The sequence below is a fragment of the Canis lupus genome, chromosome 7, assembly GCF_048164855.1.
Source record: "Canis lupus baileyi chromosome 7, mCanLup2.hap1, whole genome shotgun sequence".
In the NCBI taxonomy this organism is placed as follows: Eukaryota; Metazoa; Chordata; class Mammalia; order Carnivora; family Canidae; genus Canis; species Canis lupus.
This window is the reverse complement of record NC_132844.1, coordinates 68,914,429-68,939,642: the sequence shown is the minus strand read 5'-3', so window position 1 is coordinate 68,939,642 and position 25,214 is coordinate 68,914,429. Positions and strand designations below refer to the sequence as shown.

Genomic DNA, 25,214 nt, shown 5'->3' with positions numbered 1-25,214 from the left:
TCAACTTGGTCCTCTCTCTCCCACAGTTCCTGTACTCAGGTGGGAAGATCTTGAAGCCTAATCAAGTTTGTTTCTATTTTGGCAAGAAAACTTCACTGCCAGTGCCACATACTTGCTATAGCACTGCACTGTCAGACAATAAGATTTGACATCAGCTTTAATGATGAGATGAAACTGGTGTCAAGAGCTCCCATGTGATCTATCCATGACAGAGTTCACCGTCAGCCTTTCTTTGACTGGTTGTAGCATCTATTAATGATACCCATTCTATATCCATAACTGCATTAGGGAATACAAATGATAATTTTCTAATTCTATCATCCCTTTTATATTAACTGAAATTTCCACAAAGAAGAAACTTCTTCACTGACTGATTATCCTAACAGAGGAAAGGTAAGATAAATGCTTTTTTCCTCCTCCTAATTCACTAATTTTTAGAAAAATGAGAGTGTCCAAGCTACCTCCAAATATTTTGTTGTTACTCTTGTTACTGTGTTAATACTTCCTATGTTTCAATCGATTGTAGTCATTAGTTTTTTTTTTTTTTAAGATTTTATTTATTTATTCATGACAGACACACAGAGAGGGAGAGGCAGACACAGGGAGAGGGAGAAGCAGGCTCCACGCAGGAAGCCCAGACGCGGGACTCAATCTTGGGTCTCCAGGATCCAGCCCTGGGCTGAAGGCGGCGCTAAACTGCTGAGCCACCAGGGCTGCCCTGTAGTCATTAGTTTTTTGGTTCTCCCACCTTTAACCAGCAAGAGCTAGTTCTAGCTAGTCTAGCAAGAGCTGCTTCAGGTTGGATTCCGTCTTTTTCAACTAGCACTTAATTATAACAATTTTCAAATATACAGTTAAGTTGAAAGAACCATATGGTAGCCACCCACAGGCTTACCACATATATCCTAACAGTAATGTTTTACAAATCTTGTTTATCTCACATATTTTTGACATAAGTCTTTAATCTTGTATAGCTGTCTTGCTTTTTTGTCACGGTCACATCTCAGGGTCATTGTAAGCACTGCCTGCCCCAAATCTGAATTTAGCTGGTTCTTAGTGGGAAATGATATTTAGAGGCCTCAATTTAGGTACTGGCACTGTTGTGTTGTCATTGTTTCTAAAGCCTTTCATTTTCAATGGCAGATAGGAAATATGTATTATTAGAACGGAAACAATAGGGGCACCTGGGTGGCTCAGTCGGTTAAGTGTCTGCCTTTAGCTCAGGTCATAATCCCAGGGTCTTGGGGTCGAGCCGCATGTTGGGCTCCCCACTCAGCGAGGAGTCTACTTCTCTCTCTCTCCCTCTGCCTCTCCCTTGGCTGGTGCTTTCACTCTTTTTCTCTCTCAAATAATAAATACTTTTTACAAAAAAAATGAAAATAGGATAATTGAAGAGAAAAATGAATTATGGGTTATGCTGATATTTCCATTTCAGATTTAGAGTTACTGAGCTTTTGGGGCACCTAGCTGGCTCAGATGATGGAGCATGCAACTCTTGATCAGAGGGTTGAGTTTGAACCCGTGGTGGGTGTAGAGATTACTTAAAATCTTTTAAAAAGTTTACTGAGCTTTTAACTAATTGGATTTTATGCTTACATATATTTTTTATCCTAAAAGATAACATTAATATAATTATCTGAGTTGTCCTGTAATATAATAGTTTCAAATCAATAGCACTATTAGCTATAAAACCACTAACTACAGTTCAAGGTTCTTTGTAGTTCTTCTTAGCTTAAGGATAGATCCTACTAGAGATGTTCAATCAAAACACTGTTTTAAAGTCACATGAAAGATTTACCTTCTGTACAATTATGCCACTAACTTGATACACAAATTCGTTTTTTCATTTATAGGAAATACATTTTGTTGTAACTGAATTATTATTCACACTCACTGGAACTTACAGACTGTCAGGGCACAGCTCAATGAGTCTGACTAATGCATGCACCTGATCCCATATACATTCCTATAAGGATACATGTTTCCATCTTCCCAGAAAGTTCCCTGTGACTCTTTCCTGTCAATGCCCCCAACCCAGAAACAATCGCCATTGTGATTTATACCATCATAGATTAGTTTTGCCTGTTCTGGGTCTTCATATAAATGAAATCATACATATCTCCAACTGGGGACTTTATGATATGGTTGTACCACAATTTATTTAATCACACGTCTTGACGGACATTTTGGGTATTTCCAATTTCTGCTATTAAAACAATGCTACAATAAACAGCCCTATACACAAATCACTTTCCAAATGTGAATATACTGATAGAATTCATAAATTCATTCCCTCATTAAACTAACAGCCATTGAATATCTACTCAGGGCCAATCACTGTCTAAGCACTGTGGAGACAGCAATAAGCATAACAAAAGCCCTGTTCTTTTGGAATGTACAATCTAATGGAAGACGACAGACAATAAACTAAAATAAAGTCAGGTGATCAGAAATACTAATAAGAAGAAAAAGACCAGGGACACCTGGGTGGCTCAGTGGTTTAGTGCCTGCCTTTGGCCCAGGGGGTGATCCTGGAGTCCCAGGATCAAGTCCCATATCAGCCTCCCTCCATGGAGCCTGCTTCTTCCTCTGCCTGTGTCTCTGCATCTCTCCCTGTGTCCCTCATGAATAAATAAATAAAATCTCAGGGATCCCTGGGTGGCGCAGTGGTTTAGCGCCTGCCTTTGGCCCAGGGCACAATCCTGGAGACCCGGGATCGAATCCCACATCGGGCTCCCGGTGCATGGAGCCTGCTTCTCCCTCTGCCTGTGTCTCTGCCTCTGTGTGTGTGTGTGTGTGTGTGTGTGTGTGAGAGACTATCATAAATAAATAAAAATAAAAAATAAAATAAAATAAAATCTCAAAAAAAAAAAAAAAAGACCAAAAAAGGAAGTAGAAATTAACAGAGTACTCTTTTAGACAGAGAGGTCAGGGAAAGTCTCTCCTAAAAGGGGATGTTTGAGCGCAGATCTGACTGAAGTGAAGAAAACAAGCCTTTGGCTCTCTAGGGAAAGGTACCCTCAGAAACAAAGTTCCTGCCCTGAGGCCGCAAGGTCTAGGTAAGAAAGCCAGCATGGCTAGAGCAGAATAAGTAAGGAAAAAAGTAGGAGGAGGGGAACAGGTCATAGAGGGAATCACAAGTTAAGGAGGTAAGGACTTGGGATCGTATCCCAAGTGAAGAAGAATGCCCCTGAGGGGTTCTAAGCAAACATCTGGAACAGTTACTGGAGAATAGATTGCAAGGTTGAACAAGGGTGGGATAAAACAGGAGGATCTATGCTAGTCCAAGGAGAGAAGTGAAGATGGTTTCAGACTAAAGGGATAACAGGGAGAAAGAAGTGGTAACATTCTGACTCTTCTTCTAAAGGTAGAGCCAAGAGAAGTCTTGATATGGGCTATGAGAAAAAGAAGGAAGTCAAAGATGACTTCAGTTCCTGGACCTGAGCCAATGGACAAAATGGGAAAACAATGGGAGGAGCAGGTCTGGCAGGTAATACCGGGAGTTCAGCTTTGCGCATGTTGAGTCTGAGCTGCCTATCAAACACACAGATGGAGCTGCTGAGAAGGCAGTTGGAGAGATGAATCTGCTGTTCAACAAAGAGGTCAGAGACAGAGATTAACATCTAGCAGTGTGCAGAATTTGGGGCTGGACGAGATTATTTAGAGAGAAAATCTGGAGCACTCCTAGCTTCTGCCCTGGGGCTCTTCAATGTTTTGCAGGATTCAACAAAGGAGTCCAAGAAGGAACAAATAGTGAGTGCGAAAGAAAATCAAGCAAAAAGGCATGCAAGAAACCAAGAAAAGTGTTTGAAAGAGGAAGGAACGACCAACTGAGTTAAACACCACTAAGAGGTCAAGAAAGATGAAGACTAATAAGAATGGAGCATTTGATTTGATAACATAGAGGTCATTTGGATCAAGATAAAGGTATTTTCTTTATACAATCTAAGAACTGCTATAAAGATAAGACACATTTGTAATTTTAATAAATGCTGATACTTTGCCTCCCACAGAGGTTTTACAGGTTTATACATGCCTGCCAGTAGTGTATGAGGCTCACTGTTCCCTCACGTTCTTATCACATGTGGTATTATCCTATTTTTTGACACTGGCCGATCTCACAGGTAAAACATGGCCATCTCCTTTTAGTTTCAATTTGCATTTCTCTTATTACAAGAGAGGTGTTGCATCTTTCACATATTTGAGAGTCACTTGTATTTCCTTTGCATACCCTCTGCCAATTTTTCTATTGGGTTATTGGTTTTTTCCTCATTGATTTGGAGAAGCTCTTCACATAATATTAAGTAAATTAGCCTGGTGATTGTCAATTTGACTTTATGGTGATTTTGCCATGTAGAAGCTTTCTATTTTTCTGTAATTGTATATATATATATATATTTTTTTTTTTTGCCAGTCAGATGTGTTCCCCCTCCCAGCTTTAATGAGGTATTGTTTGTTTACTATTTATTAAAAAATAAAATTATAAATTTACAGGGTGTGACATAATGACTTGATACTCATAATATGCTGTAAAAGGATTACTGCAATAAAGTTAGTTAATACATCCATTACTTCATATAGTCACCATTTTGTGTGCCTGGTGAGAATATCCAACAATTTTTTTTTTTTTTTTAAGAATATCCAATTTCAAGTATGCAACACTGTATTTACTAACTACAGTCACCACTGTATACATTTGCTCTCCAGAACTACATTTTATAACTTCAAGTTCGGGTACCTGGCTGGCTCAGTCAGTAGGGCATGGGGCTCTTGCTCTCTGGGTTTGTGAATTTTGAGCCCCAAGTTGGGGATAAAAGTTACTTAAAAAAACAAAAAACAAAAAACAAAAACAACTTGAAGTTTATACCCTTAGATCAACATCTCCTCATTTTCCCCATCCCCCAGACTCTGGTAACCACCATTCTACCCTGTTTCTGAGTTCAACTCTTTTAGATTCTACGTATAAGTGAGATCGTTAGAGCATTTGTCTTCCTATGTTGGACTTACTTCACTTAGCGTTATGCCCTCAAGATTTACCCATAGTTGTTACAAATGGTAGGATTTTGGGCAGCCCAGGTGGCTCAGCAGTTTAGCACCACCTTCAGCCCTAGGGCCTGGCCTGATCCTGAAGACCCGGGATCAAGTCCCACGTCAGGCTCCCTGCATGGAGCCTGGTTCTCCCTCTGCCTGTGTCTCTCTGTTTGTGTCTCTCATTAATAAATAAATAAAATCTTAAAAAGGTAGGATTTCCTTCTTTTTTTAGCTGAATAATATCTGTGTGTGAGTGCAGATGCACCACATTTTCCTTATGCATTCATCCATCAACAGACACTAAGGTTGTTTCCATGTCTTGACTACTGTGAATTAATGCCACAAGGAACAAAGGGGTGCAGTTATCTGAGATACTCACTTCATTTCCTTCAGAGGCACTCAGAAATAGGACTGCTGGATCATAGGGTAGTTCAATTTTTGGAGGAACCTCCAAACTGGTCTCCATAATGGCTGTACCAATTTACATTCTCTTTGGTAAGAGCGTTTAATAGTATGTTAGTTTAGTTAGTATGTTGGTTGATAGTTTAACAGTATGTCATTGTGGGGGGTTTTGCATTTCTTTGATTACTAATGAGGCTGAGTACTTTAAAAAATGTTCTCAGGCCATCTGGGTTTCCACTTTTATCACGGGCTTGATCAAGTTTAGGGTCCATTTTTCTACTGTGTTCTTTTCTGGTTGGTAGGAGTTCTTTACAGATTTTGTTATACATTCAAATATTTTCTCCCATTCTTGAGGACTCTCTTCATTCTTTCGTATCTTTTGATGAACACAAGTTACTAACTTTGATGAATACACTTTTTTTCCCCTTTATGGTTAGTATTTTCTGTTTCTTGGCTAAGAAATCCGCCCCTTCCTTGAGATCATAAAGCTCTTCTACATCAGGGGTTGGCAAACTTTTTCAATAAAAGGCCAGGTAGTAAATATTTTCAGCTCTGTGGGCTGTATATTCTTTCTTTTCTTTTTTTTTTTTTTTTTTTTTTTTTTTTGTGGGCTGTATATTCTGTTGCAACTATCAGCTCTACCATTGCAGCACAGACGCTGTGAGAGACAATACATAAATGAATGTGGCTATGATTCTTGAAAACTTTATTTACAGTGGTGCCTAGGTGGCTCAGTCAAACATCCAACTTTCGATTTTGGCTCAGGTCATGATCTCAGAGCCATGGAACTGAGTTCCATGCTGGGCTCACAAATGGGGCAGGGAGCCTGCTTAAGATCCTCTCCCTCCCAGACGAAATCAGAGAGGGAGACAAACCGTAAGAGACCCTTAACTCTAGGAAAATGGAGGGCTGTTGGCTAAAACAGGGCTAAACCGCTGAGCCACCTGGGCTGCCCTTGATGCTCTTTTAAATGATATTCTTAAAATTTCAATTTCTGTTAACTGCTAGTATACACAAAATACTGATTTCTGCATACTGATCTTATCCTTTTTCCACACTAAAATCACTTACTAGTTCTGGTAACTGGGACGCCTGGGTGGCTCAGCGACTGAGCATCTGCCTTCAGCTCAGGGCGTGATCCCAGAGTCCTGGGATCAAGTCCCACATTAGGCTCCCTGCAAAGAGCCTGCTTCTCCCTCTGCCTATGTCTCCGCCTCTCTCTCTCTCTCTAGGTCTCTCATGAATAAATAAAATCTTCAAAAAAAAAAATAGTTCTGGTAACTTTTTGATAGATTCCTTAGGATTTTCTACATAGATGATCAAGTAAGCTGCAAAAAAAAAGACAGTTTTACTTCTTCCTCTCATATCATTCATTCATTCATTTTTGCCTTACTGTACTAGACAGGACTTTCAGAACAGTGATTAACAGAAGTGGTAAGAACAGACATCCTTGTCTGGTTCACCATCTTAAGGAGAATGTATGTATTTTTTTCAATACTAAAGTATACAGCGCCTGGGCAGCTCAGTTGGTTGTGTCTGACTCTTGATTTTGGCTTAAGTTGTGATCTCACGGTCATGAGACTGAGTCCCAAGTTAGGCTCCGTGCTCAGGGCAGTCTGCTTGGGATTCTCTCCTTCCCTCTCTACCTCTCTCCACCTCTGCTCCTCCCCTGGCTCATATTCTTAAAAATAAATAAAATATTAAATATATAGATATAGTAAAGCATAATGGTAGTTGTTTTGAGTAGCTATTATCATGTTGAGGAAGTTCCTACCTTTTCCTAGTTTGCTGAGGCTTTTTATCATAAATGGATATTGAATTTTGTCTAAGACTTTTTCTAAATCTGCTGATATTGATATGGTTTTTCTTTTTTTTAGTCTGTTAATGTAGTGGATTTCACTGATTGATTTTTCTTTTCTTTTTTTTAGATTTTATTTATTTATTAATGAGAGACAGAGACAGAGAGACAGAGACAGAGAGAGAGAGACAGAGACAGAGACAGAGACAGAGAGAGAGAGAGGCAGAGGCAGAGGGAGAAGCAGGCTCCACGCAGGGAACCCGACGTGGGACTTGATCCCGGGACTCCAGGATCACGCCCCAGGCTGAAGGCAGATGCTCAACCGCTGAGCCACCCAGGCATTCCCACTGATTGATTTTTCAAATGTTAAATCAGCCTTGCATTTCTGGAATTCATGTGGTTAGATTGTCATCATCTATTACTCTTTTTGTATATTGGTGGACTCAAGTTGCTAAGATGTAGTTAAATAAATACAAATGGGACTCAGGAGTTAACTTGAAGAGACTCCTACTAGTCAAAAATCAATATGATGAACTCATGGATTGAACCATAGGTGATGTACTCATTAATTTGGGGAATAATGCTACACTAAGGGGAAAACCTACCTTTCCTGTATGAACTTTTTACTGTATGATTATGATATTGTGGATGGGGTTCTAAAAGAGTTCTATTTCAGAAGTATTTACTAGGGGCACCTGGGTGGCTCAGTGGTTGAGTGTCTGCCTTTGGCTCAGGTCATGATCCCGGGGTCCTGCAGGGAGCCTGCTTCTTCCTCTGCCTCTCTCTGTGTGTCTCTCATGAATAAATAAAATCTTAAAAAAAAAGTACCTACTAAAAATTTATGGACAAAATTATATGATGTTTAAGATTTGATCAGATAACAGAGGAGGAGAGAAGTGGTTAGGAATACACATGAAGCAAAACCAGCTATGAGTTGCTAACAGCTGAAACTGACAGAGAGATACGTATGGGTTCATTATACTATCTAGTGTACATTTGTACAGATTTGAAATTTTCTTTTTTTTTAGAAGATTTATTTTTGAGAGAGAGTGAACACACATACATGAGCACACATGGGTGGGCACATGAGAGGCAGAGAAAAAGAGGGAGAAGGAGAGAAGCAGATACCCCACTGAATTCAGAGCCCCACTCAGGGCTGGATCTCACTACCCTGAAATTAGGGGAAATTAAGAGTCAAGATTTGAAATTTTCAGTAACATTCTTTTAATGTCTTGGTTATTCTTAGCCATGTACTTCCATATATATTTGGGAATTAAATGGCATAATTAGAAGGTCCTGCTCCAGTCCAAGACTGTAACAAAACGACCTTATGTCTTCTTACAGAAATTTATGGTTTTAGTTTCTTATTTATATTTCCTATTTACAATGGAAGCTATTCCGCTATAAACATAAAAATCCAACTTTATATTTTTTAGATGACTCGCCAATTTATTTCTGGACTACCTATTCTGTTGCATTGATTCATTTGCCTACTCCTGATCCAATTTCCAAGCATTCTATATTACGTAACATAGCTTTGCAACATGGTTTAATTGGACTAGATATCACCACTACCACCCTTCATTCTTCTGTTTCCAAATTTTACTGGCTATTCTTCCATGTTTATTTATCGATTTGACCCTCAGAAATTGCTTGAGCTGTTTAAATAAGACATTTCTAATTTCTACAAGAAACAAGTTTAATTTGTAGATTAACTTAGCAAGAACTGACATCTTGTGATGCTGAACCTTCCTACCTAGGAAAACGGTACATTTTTCCATCCTCTCAGTGACATTTTAGAAGTTTTCTTTGCACACATCTTACCTATTTCTTCAGTTTATTATTTTTTGTCACTGTTATAATGGGCTCCTAACTATTCTGCTGCTTATTATTTCAAAGAAATCACACCAAAATTTTCCAGATTACTATTAAAATAATATTAAATCCACACATAAGCACATCAAATGATTAAAAGGAAATTATTAAAAAAAAAAATAAAAGGAAATTATTTTTAGTAAAAAAAGCAATTTTTAACTTTATACCAATGTATTATTTTTTTTTTTTTTTTTTTTACACCAATGTATTATAAACCTAATGGTTTACACCATGGCTACAGCCTGCCCAGTTATAGCCACGAGCAGATGTACCGGAAAGCCACACTTTATGGTAGTGTCAGATGAGCAGTAAGTAGGGGGCAGGCAGGTCACAAATAACTATTCTTTTGCAACTCTGACCGCATATGTGTGAACTCCAGCTTATCATTCTTATGAAAATGAAAACACAAAAGAGGTCAAACATATAAGGTGCTCCAAGAATAAACCAAATATTTAACTATATACGAGAAAATTAAGATGAAAAGATTTTATGTCATTTCAAATACTATTATTTCACAAATTTCTGTTTCTAACATAATCAAGCTGTTGAACTATTTTATTCTACCACAAATTATACTTCATTTACTCTATTTAGGAAGATGGAGAGTGTCACTAGAAATCAGAAAAAAATGGGTAGCAACTGCTTTAAAATTGTGCTATCCCTGTCAAATAAATAAAACCTTTAAAAAGTTAATATAAATGAATCTTCTATAATCAAACATCTATTATAGGAATCATAAGAAACTGCTAAGACTGGTTGACTGCAAGGAAGGAAACTGGGTAACTGGGAGGACAAGTATGGGAAGGGGAATTTTCACTGAATCCCAACTGTACCTTTTGAATTTTATTTTTTTAAAGATTTTGTTTATTTGAGGGGAGAAAGAGAGAGAGAGAGAGAGAGAGAGAGAATGCATGTGCGTGTACAAGCAGGGGAAGGGGCAGAGGGAGAAGCAGATTCTCAGGCTGAGCAGGGACCTGGATGTAAGGCTCCACCCCAGGACCCTGGGATCATGACCTGAGCTGAAGGCAGACACTTAACCAACTGAGCCACCCAGGCACCCTGCACCTTTTGAATTTTAAATCATATAAAAAGAGACGCCTGGGTGGTTCAGTGGTTGAGCGTCTGCCTTTTGCTTGGGGCACGATCCTGGAGTCCCAGGATCGAGTCCCACATCGGGCTCCCTGCATGGAGCCTGCTTCTCCTTCTGCCTATGTCTCTGCCTCTCTCTGTGTCTGTCATGAATAAATAAATAAATAAATGAAATCTTAAAAAAAAAAAATAAACCAAACACATTCAAAGATACTGCCACTATAACATTCAAATTCCCTATACATGAGAATTACTCTATAAATACATCTTAAAATGTAATGTCAGGAAAAGTCTATTTCTAGACTAATTTATATTTGTTCTTTGTCAGTCTCTAAAAAGCCATTAGTCCTATCACATTTTCCTTTCTTTTTAGCTAACCCATAAGGGATCTAGATTTAGTGGATGACTGCCCATTCTGGGAATATCTCTTCTATTGATCTTTTTAAATTTTTTACCTGTTCTGTTTCATATATTTTTTAAAAGATTTATTTATTTGTTTGTTTGAGAGAGAACGAGACAGAGAGAAGGAACACACGTGCGAGCAAGGGGAGGGGCCAAAGAAAGGGGAGAAAGAAAATCTCAAGTGGACTCCACAAAGAGCACGGAGCCCAATGCAGGGCTTGATCCCATAACCCCAAGGTCATGACCTGAGCCAAAATCAAGAGCTGGATGCTTAACTGACTGAGGCACTCAGGAGCCCCTGTTTCATATATTTTTAATGCAAACTCTCATAAATTATTTTCTTAAAATAAAGAAACCCAAAATTATATTCTTGACATTCCTTTATTCAGCCATTAGGAGACCAAACTAAAAATTACTCTGTCCTACCCTGAGAAAAGCATTATTCCTGAACAATTAATTTGGCCACATTTTTGTAATTCCTCTAAAACTTTTACTTTAACAATGTGATCCTAAATTTGTCTCTCAATTGTACTTCAAAGCATCTGGAGAATGAAATATCCTCACAACACCCACCTGATGAAGTATGTAGAAAACAAAGCCTTTTTATCCATGAAATCATAATGAATTATAAGTTGCCATTTAATAACAGAACATTCTATAAGAAAAACATTTAAGAGAATACTTTTTAAAACTAGTTTTTTTGGGGCACCTGGGTGGCTCTGTCTGTTAGGCATCTGCCTTCGGCTTGGGTCATCTCAGGATCCTGGGATCAAGCCCTACATCGGGCTCCCTGTTCAATGAGGAGTCTGCTTCTCCCTCTCCGTCTGCCACTCCCCCTGCTTGTGCTTTCTCACTGTCAAATAAATAAAATCTTAAAAAAAAAAAAAAGGATGAATAGTTGCTAAAGGTTGGGGGCAGGGAAGAATGAAACGGAAAGAGAACAGAGGATTGAGTCTGCTTCTCCCTCTCCCTCTGCCACTCCCCCTGCTTGTGCTTTCTCACTGTCAAATAAATAAAATCTTAAAAAAAAAGGATGAATAGTTGCTAAAGGTTGGGGGCAGGGAAGGATGAAACAGAGAACAGAGGATTTTTAGGGCAGTAAAACTATTCTGTATGACACTCCAATGGTGATATATGTTATTATACATATATCAAAATCCACAGAATATACAACACCAAGAGCGAACACTCATATAAAGTATGGATTTGGGGTGATAATGATGTGGCAAGGTAGGATCAGTGCCTTGTACCACTGTACCACTGTACCATTGAGTGGTACCAATGTACCACTCTGGTGGGGGATGCTGACAATGGGGTAGGTTTTAAGTGTGTGGGTGCAGAGGGCATACAGGCACTTTCTGTACTTATCACTCGATTTTGTTGTGAACCTAAAACTGCTCTGGTAAACAAAGTCTATTTAAAAAAGCTTTCAAATATTTTTTAAAGGTACTAGTATATTTTAAAACACAATTGCTGGACTACTTTAAAGGAACGGTAAAGGTTCAATCTAAGCTTACAGAATTATTAGTATAGCAATTTAAAATGTCTTAAATATATTCATATTTATTTATTTGCTGTGCTTTTAATATAATCTAACTTAATTCTCATAATAATCCTAGGAATTAAGATGTTGTTAGTGGATGCACTTCTATTTTAGCACTTCTATTTTACACTTGAAGAAACTGGTTTAAGAAGAGTAACTCAGACCTGAACTACAGACCTGACTCTAACACCATGTTCTTTCCACCACATGGACTCTGGCTGAATGCTATTGCACTACCCACCATGAGCTAACACTCATAATGAGAATCCTGGGAGTCTGTGTCTGTAGAAAGAGCAAATTACACTTGGAACTTTGGTTCCATAGCACATGGTCTCAATTTGCAAAACATCCTCAGTATATCATAATGATTAATCACGATACTCAAAAAATACCAGTACAAGTGTCCTCTTGCTCTCCACTTTTCTGAGTAACCAAAAGCTGACATGTTCATAGCTGGTTTATGAGCTATGCGGCTGCATTACATGTTAACAGCCAGACCAAGACTCATTCTGTTCTAAGCCAGTGGAGCCTGGGAGTCCTCCAGATCCACAGACTCACCTTAACAAGGATAAAGGGTTATCTGGGTTCCTTTGCAAGCTAACAAGTACTGACATTTCATCACTTCCACTAGAGGAAGGGAGCTACCGAAGACAGATCAGCCAAAATTGCAAATAACCAGAAAAAGGAAAACACAAAGAGCAGACTGAACTCCTTATCCACCCTCAGCCCCAAAAAATAACTCAGTTTTTATCCTTGCCCATTAAGAGGAGTGAGGGAAGCAGGCTTGTCATTTAAGGGTAAGAAGCAAACTCAGCAGTCGTGGGAGATTAGGGAGTCTTGGCAGTGGGAAAAGATGGCCCAAAATAGATGTATTAAACATGGCAAGGTGAGAGTTCTGATCAGCACATATTTTTAGTAATTGCACATTTACAACATTCACATGTCCAGTTCAAAATTAGTTTAGCTAGCAGTCTTCTAAAATGCCAGAAAAATTATTCCTACCCCCACAATCATCTTCACAATGGAAATAACTACAAGACCAAAGCCCAGCACTGGGGCACCTGGGTGGCTCAATTTGGTTAAGTGACTTGCCTTTGGCTTTGATCATGATCCCAGGATCCTGGGACAGAGCTCTGCATTGGGCTCCCTACTCATGGGGAGTCTGCTTCTCCCTCTCCCGCTCTGCCATTCCCCCAGCTTGTGCTCTCTCTCAAAAAAAATAAATAAAATCTTAAAAACAAAACAAAACAGAAACACAACACTGATTCTGCCATTGCCCTGTGACCTTGTAAAGCCACCCTGACAGGTACAGCATTCACTCCCACCATTCCTCTTCACTTACCCTACACCCCTGCCTCCAGTCCAACGGAACTTACTCTATGCTCCACATCTGATTTGTGGGTGGGCATGATGGGGGGCAGCCAAAGGAAAGCAGGAAGGAAAGGAAAAGAAATGTGGCAGAGACTTCTAGGTGTCAGCCACCTAGAACAGGCATCTGTTCCTGGCTTCATCCTCGGGAGGCTGAACAAGGAAGCTATTTGCTAACTAACCAGATTGAGTCAAGCTCTCAAGTAAGACCCGACTTGACCATACATTGTCTTAGGTCACACATTTCTCAGCTGGTATTTTCTGTCGCTGTCAAATTATTATATCACAATGGCTGTTTTTATCTACCTCTGCTGGACATCAAGAAACAACAGACATATTTTAGAAGATTTTAAAAAGTCAGAAAAGAAGACTGACATAGGAAACAGAAACAGTTTGTAAGTTGCCCTTACTGTCATTGCAAATACAACTCTATTTAAATGCTCTCATTTAAAAAGCTCAGTCTCTGTTCTTTAGCACTGAAAAAACTCCTGTGTTATTTCCAATAGCAGCTCAACCTGTGCATCTCTTCTATAGAAGCTTAAAACAAAAACAAAAACAAGTATTTGTTTGAATAGGGAAGGAAATCAACAAAAAGGCAATCTACTGAGGAGATATTGATATGTCCAATAAGGGGTTAATATTCAAAATATATAAAGAATTTATAGAATTCAACACCAAATAATCCAAGGAAAAAATGGGCAGAGGGCTTGAAGAGACATTTTTCCAAAGTATATCCAGATGGCCAACAGACACATGAAAAGATACTCAACATCACCCAACATCAGGAAAATGCAAATCAAAACCACAAAGAGATTAGCACCTCACACCTGTCAGAAAGGCTAAAATAAATAACACAGGAAACAAGTGTTGGCAAGGATGTGGAGAAAAAGGAACCCGTGTGCACTGTTGGTGGGAATGTAAGCTGGTACAGCCACTATGGAAAAAGAGTATGGAGGCTCCTAAAAAATTAAAAATAGAATTATCATATGATCCAGAATTTCCACTACCAGGTATTTACCGAAAGAAAATGAAAACATTAATTTGAAAAGGTATCTGCACCCCTATGTTTAGTGTGGCATTATGAATGGATAAAGAAGACCTGGTGTGTGTGTTATGTATACACACGATGGATGTTACTCAGCCATAAAAATGAATGAAATCTTGCCATTTACAACATGGATGGATCTAGAGGGTATAATACCAAGAGGAGTAAGTCAGAGAAAGACAAATACTATATGATTTCATTCGCATATGGAATTTAACAATCAATACAAATGAACAAAGGAAAAAAGACAAAAGAACAGACTCTGAAATACAGAGAACTGATGGTTACCAGGGGGGGGCGGTGGGTGGATAAAATACACAAAGGAAATTAAGAGTACACCTATTATGATGAGCACTGAGTAATGTAGAGAATTGTTGAATCAATATACTGCACACCTGAAACTAATGTAACACTATATAAATTACACTTGAATATAAAAATTGTTAAATAATAAAAAATCAGTACATTGTATTTTAAAATACTTGTGTTTTTACTAATAATTTTTTTTTAAGATTAGGCAGAGACACAGGCAGAGGGAGAAGGGCTCCATGCAGGGAGCCCGATGTGGGACTTGATCCCTGGACTCCAGGATCATGCCCTGGGCCAAAGGCAGGCGCTGAACCACTGGGCCACCCAGGGACCCCCAATTTATTATTTTTTTTTAAAGATTTTATTTACTTATTCATGAGAGACACAGAGAGAGAGGCAGAGACATAGGCAGAAGGAGAAGCAGGCTCCCTGCAGGGAGCCCAACGTGGGACTCGATCCTGGGACTCCAGGATCACGCCCTGGGCCTAAGGCAGACTCTCAACTGCTGAGCCACTCAGGCGTCCCTGTTTTTACTAATAATTTCTAAATGAACTGCTAAGGACAGTTTCTAAATAACAGAAATCATTATATAAATTCTATCCATCCTTTAAGATTCAACACAAGTGTCACAACCAATAATAGTGTCACAAGTGTCACAACCAACATTCATTTGAATACAGAAGACAGAAGGAGCACTAGCATAAAAATGTAACTTTCTAAGGCAGATAAGTCTGCAACATTCTTTCACAACAATTTCTTATCAGATGTGCAAGTTGCACTCAATTGATCAAAATCATTATATATAACTGGGCTAGGTTCTCACACTTCAGAAGCTAACAGCAAAAGAAGACAGAATGATAAATAGTCCATCTGGACTTTTTCTTAGTGGGAATTAAGGGTTATTCATACTTTCATGTTACTGAAAGATACTTGCAAAAGGCATCCTGAAATCTCTTTTCTCTCATCATTTAGAAATAAAATTATTGGGCAGCCCCGGTGGCTCAGCGATTTAGCGCTGTGTTCGGCCCAGAGCATGATCCTGGAGTCCCGGGATCGAGTCCCACATTGGGCTCCCTGCATGGAGCCTGCTTCTCCCCCTGCCTGTGTCTCTGCCTCTCTCCCTGTCTCTCATTTATAAATATAATCTTAAAAAAAAAAAAAAGAAATAAAATTATTCTAAAAATATAAAATAAACCAGTAGCTTTTGAAAAATCAAAGGTAAAAACTCCAGACATCACATCATATAAGCAACTTTTGTCTATTTTGTAAACCATAATGCACAATTACATCTCAATGTACATTTCAATATGCATTAGGTACCAAATAATTTATTTGTTGAGAAATCACACTATTCATAATGATTAAACTAAACAATGTGAATTATCTAGCAAATGAAGACCGAAATATATTTATATATTAGCATTCATTTATTCATTCAAAAACTATCTCTTGAGAATGTGCACACATTGGGCTCTTGTCTAGGCACAAGAGCTACACTGATGAACCCAACAGGAGACTGCAGCTCTGGAGTCACTGTTAAGGCAGGGAGTCACAAAACACGTAAACAAGGTGATTTCAGTGATAAGCGTCATGAAGAAAAAGAGCATGATGTGACAGTGTGTGACTTGGAGAGGTACATGAAAGAGACCCAGGCAAGACCTCTCAGAAAAACCAAGAGACTGATATAAAGAGATTCATCTTTTACTTAAAATTATTTATTCATCACATCCCACCTCAGCATGGTGAAAAGATTTTTAAAAATTCCTACAAAAAAAACAAAAACAGGGATCCCTGGGTGGCGCAGCGGTTTGGCGCCTGCCTTTGGCCCGGGGCGCGATCCTGGAAACCCGGGATCGAATCCCACGTCGGGCTCCCGGTGCATGGAGCCTGCTTCTCCCTCTGCCTGTGTCTCTGCCTCTCTGTCTCTCTCTGTGTGACTATCATGAATAAATAAATAAAATCTTAAAAAAAAAAAAAAAAAAAAAAAACAAAAACAAAAAAAGAATTCCTACAGAGGTTTACAGCTAGCCATGACTTGAACAGGTGTCCAAATGGTCTTCTCAGGAACCTCACAGAGTTACTGAGCAGCTAGCTGGTGCAACTCCAAAGTGGGGAGACTAACCCCATCCTCTTCTTGGAAAGACTAACACAGGCACCTGTGTTAAAATACATACTATTCAGAATCTTGGAGACAAAAAAAAAAAAAAAGATTCTTGGAGACAAATCTGAGATTCCCTAGAGGCAGTTTATCATAAATTAATTACCTGCATAAGGGCCTGAAACATATTATTTAGAAAGTGTTACATTTTTTGGTCTGGTTTATTTTTAAGAATTGGCGACTCCTGAAAAAAATAGTGCAAATATTACTCAAAATCCAAGTAGAAAAAAAAAATCCAAGTGGATTATTTATGGACTATTTCTAATAGTTTGTATCTGCCCTGGTAGATAAAGTTGGTTTTGCTGCCTTCTTAGCACCAATCCACAAAGCATTTCCAGGATGTCCTTTGAACCCAAATATGACCATATCCTTTGCTCCAGAGAACTATTAAAAGAGCACCTGGGTGGCTCAGATGGTTAAGCATCTGCCTTCGGCTCAGGTCTCCTGGGATGAAGCTCCACACTGGGTTCCCTGCTCAGGAGTGAGCTTGCCTCTCCCTCTCCTTCTGCCTCTGCCTCTCCCCCTGCTTGTGCTTGCTCTATAAATGAATGAATGAATGAATGAATGAATTACACTTTAAAAAATTTTATTTATCCAATTGAGAGAGAGAGAGAGAGAGCACACATGCTCTCGAGTATAAGCAGGGGGAGGGGCAGAGGCAGAGGCAGAAGCAGGTTCACCACCAAGCTGGGAGCCCGACATGGGGCCAGATTCCAGGACCCGGGGATCATGACGTGGGCCAAAGGCAGGCGCTGAACCATCTGAGCCACTCAGGTGCCCAATAAATAAAATCTTACAAAAAAAAAAAAAAAAAGAGTGCACAGCTCAAATTCATCTTAGCTCTTTGGCCTCAGTATGAAAGGTCAAACTGCCATGTCATCTGGAGAAAGAGCATTGGAGGTTTGAGGAGGGGATAAGATGGCAAAACTAGGTGCCTGCTTTCTTCCTGTACTTGGTCTTCACACTGCAGTGCCACCAACCATCCTTTAAGTTCAGGATCTTTCATCCATCCCAAGTTCAAGTCAGCAACCAAGGGGTTACCAGGGCCACCTTCTCCCTCTCCTTTATCCCTTATATCCAACCTCCTACCAAATCCAAATCCAGAGGATCTTCCCATTGACATTTTTGAAATCTGTCCACTCTTCTCAGCTCCACAACAGCTAATTTGATTCAAGGTATTTACATGACAGGACCACTACAGTAAACTGTCTACCTGTCTACCAGTCTGCCTGTGCTCTTCCCCCTCTAATTTCTTCCCACCCCACAGCCTGAATTATCTTTCAAAACAAAAATCTGGTCCAGTTTTTGACTCACTCCTGCTTTTATTAAAACTCTTCAAATGTGGGGATCCCTGGATGGCTCAGTGGTTTGCCACCTGCCTTCAGCCTGGGGCGTAATCCGGGAGTCCTGGGATCAAGTCCAGCATCGGGCTCTCTGCATGGAGTCTGCTTCTCCCTCTGCTGTGTCTCTGCTTCTCTCTCTCTCTGTATACCTCTCATGGATAAATAAATAAAATATTTAAAACAAAACAAAACAAAAAAAACCTCTTCTAATGCCTCCCATTACTTTAAGAATCACAACTTTTATCAGGTGAAAATATAAATTAAACAAGATTGGTCAAGTACTGATTAAAGCTAGATAACTACACTAAGTAGTGTATATTTGTCACTCTTCTGTGTATGTTCATAATTTTCCACAGTAAAAAAGTTAAAAAGTAAATATCCACCAAGAAGCAAATAAACAAAGACCCAATGCCAAAGACCAAGGCTAACAAGGACCTCTACGGTCTGGCCCCACTGACTTCACTTCATGCTTGTACTCTGCACCTCTGTACCATTGGCCTACTTTCAATTCTTTAAACACTCCACTCCCTCTTGATACAGTGTTTGCACAGTTGTTCCCTCAATCTGAAATGCCCTGCCCAATGCCTAGTTAACTCTTACTCATTCTTTAGAGATCAGGGCAGCCCTCCCTAGTTAACTCTTACTCATTCTTTAGAGATCAGGGCAGCCTGCCCACCATGTCCATATCAAGGTTTTCTGTCAAATGGGTTCACTTGACTAATGATGTTCTTTTCCTAGACAATGCCACTTCAGTTTGTGATCAAACGTTTCTGAGTGTGATTAACTCTAAAGTTCAAAGAGCAGAGTCCATATTTTTGCTTATCGTTGAATACCAAGCATCTAGTACAGGACTTGGCAGACAGAACAGCCAATGCTTTAACGGTAGTTGGTGAATGATCTATTTTACCACCTAAGACTATCAAGGGAACTGCTTTCAAACTTCCTATAACAAAACACATTCTAAAGTTTTTAAAAATCATTTGCTATTTTGGTCTCAGTTTCCCTCAAGTGGCAACAGAGAAATCACTCTGATTTATTCCCTTTGCAGAGTCTTTCCTTTGAGATATTGGAGTCCTTAACATTCCTGTGATGGAAGTATCATGATTACCCACCAAAAATAACCACATAAATCAACAGCCTGGTCTCTTTTTCACTCTTCTGTATAGTTGCTTGTCCTCCCTCCCCAAAATCAAGATCAAAGGACTGGAGGATAAATTCCCTCTCAGACCCCAGGAACTTCCCTTCATGTCCTGCTCCAGATGGCTGACAAGCATATTTCTATTAGGAATGCTTCAGCAGAGGCCCCAGGACTTCACTCCATTCTGCTTCCCTTGTGATCACCACTAACATTCCTTCTGCAATATAATCCAACCATCATCACAGTGTCATTTCATTTGCACTCTGTGGTAAACTGACATTAAATGATATGGTTTATGTTTTTATTTTATTAAAACTTCTGGGTGATAGGCAGAAAGCAGAATAAACTAGAAATTAAATCAGATTTAAATAATTCTATTAGAACATGTTAACATTTAATGTAACAATTCATATAATTAGACAGTGACATCTTGAACATTAATTTCAATACTTCTTAGAACTACAGTGCTATTAGGACCCTAAGAAATAAATGGCCAAGAGACTAAATTATCAAAAATATTTTTATTTTTTATTTTTTTAAAGATTTTATTTATTTATTCATGAGAGACACAGAGAGAGAGAGAGAGAGGCAGAGACTCAGGCAGAAGGAGAAGCAGGCTCCATGCAGGGAGCCTGACGTGGGACTCGATCCCGGATCTCCAGGATCACGCCCTGGGCTGAAGGCGGCGCTAAACCGCTGAGCCACCAGGGCTGCCCTCAAAAATCTTTAACAAAAAAAAAAAAAAAAAGATTTTATGTATTTATTCATGAGAGACACAGAGAGAAAGGCAGAGACACAGGCAGAGGGAGACATAGCCAGATTGAGAGGGACTCAATCACAAGACCTAGGGACCACGCCCTGTGCTGAAGGCAGACACTCAACCACTGAGCCACCCAGGTGCCCCATCAAAGTATCTTTTAAACAAAAATTCCATGAAGCATGTAGAACAGACTTCACCAATTAACTCAGACAACGTTAATCCAAATTTATAACTGAGGAGCTGATTACAAATTTAACTTTTATTCACATGACCTGCTAAGTAAATCAACAGTAAGGTCCAAATAAATTTAAACACCCTTAAGCACTTGTTCATATGAAAATAATCCATGTTAACTACTAATCATTCTTGCCAATTGCAGCTAGATAGTGAGGGCCTTCATTCACTAGGAATACTCAAATGCTGTGTATCTATCTATGCATCAAGAAAGCTCCATAACACAGGTACATCTCCAAGGTATCAAGGGTGTGGTTTCCAGACCATGAAATAAAGCAAATGTTTCCATAAAATGAGTCAAATGAGTTTTTTGGTTTCCCAATGTATATAAAAGCTATGTTTTAGGGGTACCTAGGTGGCTCAGTTGGTTATGTCGACTCTTGATTTCGGCTCAGTTCACAATCTCAGGGTTGTGAGATCAAGCCCTGTACTGGGCTCTATAGTCAACAGGGAGTCTGCTTTTCTCCCTCTCTCTCTCCCTCTACCCCTCCCCTGCTTGCCTCTCCCCCACTTCTCTCTAAAATAAATCTATAAATCTTAAAAAAAAAAAAAAAAAAGTAGGCTCCATGTCCAATGTGGGGCTTGAACTCACGACCCTGAGATCAAGAGTTGCACACTCCTGGGCCAGCCAGGCACCCTGTGTATAGATTTTTTTATCAGTCTTCTACTTCTTTATCTTTCAGCTTATTGCCTACAAGTGGAATTAGGTGGACAGCTTTGAGATCTTCCATACTCTCAATGAAAAGCTTTGCCTGTACACATAATTCTTCCGGGTAAGTCTCAGCTAGCAATCTTCAGGATTATTGTCAGCCCACAATATAGTGTTAATTCTGTACTATGGGCTGTCATCTTCCTATACACAACCAAGGCAATCATCATTCTCAAGAAACTCCTGAACCATTAATCCAGGATGCAAAAGAAACATGTTAAGGGCACTGAAACTCAGACCTATAGCAATGTTAAGAGTTGTGGCAGGCAGGGAAAAACACACGACAGCTGATCAGCCTGACCACTTCAGAAGGACTATGCTACCAATAAGAGATGACTCCACAAATCCTGGACTCAGTCACATAGCAACAAAGTCTATCCACATTAAGAGTGAGAAAATGGCTACTCACCTATGTATTGTCTTTTCAAACTTACACACAAGACGACACCAGTTTACAGCATCATTTGAAAATACAAAAAAAATGACGATATACATATGACACGCTAAGGATCAAGAACAAAGAAAGAATTACAAAAACATTAATGATGTATGGTTGGTTTTTGTTTTGTTGCTTCTCCTAAAGTTAACTGTTTAAAAGCTTCAATTATATACTTTAATAAAGAAAATGAATCTAGGTTTCACACAAAAGAGTAACTATTAAGCAATATACTTTCAAATGTATAATAAATCACTCTGATTAGGCAAAGTCCTTAAGAGTTCTAGGAATGGACGACTTGAAAAAATGTGATTTGTTTTTTTGGATTTGTTTTCTTCCTTCACTAGAAAGCAACTGGCCATTGGTTTCATAGATCTGTATTGTGTATCAAAGTTCAAAACACATTTTACATAACCAATGGATGTTATTTCACTAGTGTTGTTAGCATATAAAATAGATTTGATGTAATCAACTGGTTTTGTCCTTTTGCTTTCCCAATATTAAGTTTTTCTAACATCTTTGTATATTATTTACAAGAACTGTGAAGTATAATATAACCATTAAAACAAGGATAATTCTAAGGCAACCTGACTGCAAAAGCTAATCCTTTGAGTACAAATAAAATATCATACACTAATCAGGCAGTACTTTAAAAATATTCCTTGATAAGAAAGGTAACACATTAGAAACTTAAAGAAATGTAAATATATCTTATTTAGTGAGACTATGGAACCAAAATGGAAGCTCTGTAACACTTAATCCTAGAATTCACTTGAGATAATCAGATGTGAAATTCACACTTAGCCTATTTCTTGTTATACCCCAGAGGGTCCTTTTATGGCTTCTTTGCCATTTCACAGCTATACTTGATGTGGCACATTACCCTTAACTGCCCCACCCTCACTCTCTTGGTTTTTGTTTTGCTGAGAATAGACACAATCTAAAAAGAATATCCATGTTTCCATCCTACAACTTAGCTACTTATCTGCATCCATGTCCATAAACCCTGCCTTTCCTCCCAGTCCTACAAAGACACTATCTGTGCTCCAAGTGAAAACCAACCCCTCCATTTGTGCACAAGATCTTCTCTCTGTCCTACTTAAAGACACTGCTCCAGCAATTCTCTCTTCTGAATCTTAACATTTCACCTCTTTACCAAATCAGATCATTTCCATTAGCATAAAACATGCTGTATTTCTCCCTTAAGAAAACCAAACCCTCTCGTGACTCCATATCCTATCTACTGTTCTTTATAGCTAAATTATTCAGTAAAATTGTCTATACTAATATATATTCTTTTCCCACTCAGTCCTGAACCCACTGCAAACAGAATTTTGCCCCCTATCAAAGTCACCAATTACCTTCTTGTTGCCCCATCTAATAGTCAACTCAGTCTTCATCCACTTGACCCACTAGCCCTTGTCATAGTAACATTCACTCTGCATTGAATCAACCTTTCCTTGGCTTCCAGAATACATACTCTTCTGATTTTCTTGCTCCCTTGTTTGCTACTCTTTGCTATCTCCTCAGCCTCTAAATCATGCAGTGTTAGAGGCCTTAGTCCTTAAGGTGTCTTCTCTTCTATAGCTACTTATGCTCTTTGTGACTCTGTCCGAGACTATGGCTTAAAATACTACTGATAGGCTGACAACTTCCAAATTTATACCTCCAGCCCATTCCTCTCCCCTAAACACTATTTTCTGTATATAGTGGGTCTCTTCCCCATCCCAAACCTGCTCCTTCAGTACTTTTCTTCATGCCAAGGAAATGGCAGCTCTACCCTTCCAGTTACTCTGGTCAAAACCCTAAAGGCCACCCCTGACCTGACTTGCATCTTACACTCAACAAAATCCCATCTTCATATATAACCCAACTGTGACCTCATATCACTTTCACTGCCACCATTACAAAGACCTTGACTAAATAAGATTGTATCTTGTGAAGATCCTAACACAGTGCCTGGCACAAAAAGCACTTGACTAATGCCTTTCCTTCCACCAGTTTCACATCAGGCTGTAGTCAGAATCACTTAGAAACAGCAGTTCTCAAAGATTCCTGGGGGATCACAGGCCCCAGAGGGGCCAACACTATTGTCATCTTAATACTAAGATGTTAAAAAAAACTAAGATGTTATCTGCCCTTTCCACTCCTATTCTCTCATATGCGTACAGTGGATTTTTCCAGAGGCTACGTGACTGGTAACAAAGCCATCACTCCAACCACTAATGGAATGTGTGCTTGTATAGTCTTGCGTTATCCAGATTTTCTAAGATAATGATGCTTTAGGGTACAAATATGTCTTTCAGAGATTAACTCAGATTGATCTCCATTCTGTGCTTTTACCAGTCATTACCATTTACACTTGCTTTAAATTTCTGTAACCTGAATATTGCCCTATATACCATTACTATTACTTCATTAATTCTGAAGCTTTGCTTATGCCTACACAAAAACACAAGCAGTACCTTTTGTGGTCTTGTTTTATAATACAACTTTTCAAATTTTCAAATTTTTCTAAATTTTTAAATTGTATCTAAAACTTAAACAGCCTTTAATAATAAACATGACTTTAACAATATTTTATTCTCAAATAAAAGAAAATGTATAATTCTTTTATATTTAAGAATGGATCATTTCTTTAAAAAGGAAAGACTAGGAGATTTGATTTCTCAACCCACAGTTGCACCATCCGTGTCTAAAGATGCTGAAAATGATGAAACTGACCACATCAGTGAGTTATCGAATTCATGAAAGGGAGGAGTCTACTCCAAGGAAACTGGATGAAACTGTAAATAAGAAACAAAAATATGATGGAAGCCTTCCTACCTCTAGCTTTATAGATGTTAGTAATTTACCTTATTATATCTTATGCAACAAGGTATTCTTCTAAAGATTTTTTATTTTTAAGTAATTTCTGCACCCAATGTGGGACTCAAGCTCACAACCCCAAGATCAAGAGCAGCATTCTCTGAGTGAGCCAGACAGATGCCCCAACAAGGTATTTTTTTTCTTGAGCTTCATTTTTTTTTTTGTAAATTTCCTTAAGTAACCTCTACACCCAACACGTGCTTGAACACAAGACCCTGAGATTGAGTAGCACTCTCTACTGAATGAGCCAGCCAGATGGCTCCGCACAAAGAAGCTATTTTCTAATATTATTACTAAAATATCATTCTGAGACTAATCAAAGTTTAAAAAAAAAAGAATTGAATATTTTATATGTCACAATCAAGTGGGATTTATTTCAGGGATGCAAAGATAGTTCCACATATCAATGTAATACACTACATTAACAAAATAAGAGTGATATGATCATCTCAATAGATACAGAAAAAGCACTTGACAAAATTAAACATTTCATTATAAAACTCTAAACAGAGTGGGTAAAAAAAGTACATACCTCAACATAATGAAGGCCATATTATGACAAGCCCACAACTAACATTATACTCAAAGGTAAAAAATGAAAGCTCTTCCTCCAAAATTAGGAACAGAACAAAGACGCTCACTCTCACCACTTTTATTCAACATAGTACTGGAAGTCCTAGCCAAAGCACTTAGACAAGAAAAAGAA

The 25,214-nt window shown here is 38.8% G+C and overlaps 1 protein-coding gene and 1 long non-coding RNA gene across 5 annotated transcripts in view; one reads left to right on the top strand and one right to left on the bottom strand.

The window, feature by feature from the left end:
• NUDT3 (nudix hydrolase 3) overlaps window positions 1-25,214 on the bottom strand; it is a 127,568-nt gene that overhangs the window by 79,237 nt on the left and 23,117 nt on the right. The window contains exon 1 of one of the 3 annotated variants that reach the window (XM_072833384.1): window positions 13,517-13,564. The exons of the other annotated variants lie outside the window; for them this stretch is intronic. Coding sequence (XP_072689485.1) covers window positions 13,517-13,549 — 33 coding nt within the window. The 5' untranslated portion in view covers window positions 13,550-13,564. Of the gene's footprint in view, window positions 1-13,516; window positions 13,565-25,214 lie in introns of those variants that run through there. 3 annotated transcript variants of the gene reach the window in all.
• LOC140637182 (uncharacterized) lies at window positions 3,243-21,741 on the top strand. 2 transcript variants are annotated; one of them, XR_012034420.1, is made up of 2 exons: window positions 3,243-3,927; window positions 21,179-21,741. It is a non-coding gene; the product is annotated as an uncharacterized lncRNA (long non-coding RNA). The 2 variants fall into 2 exon arrangements; XR_012034421.1 differs by lacking the exon at window positions 3,243-3,927 and adding an exon at window positions 13,698-13,903.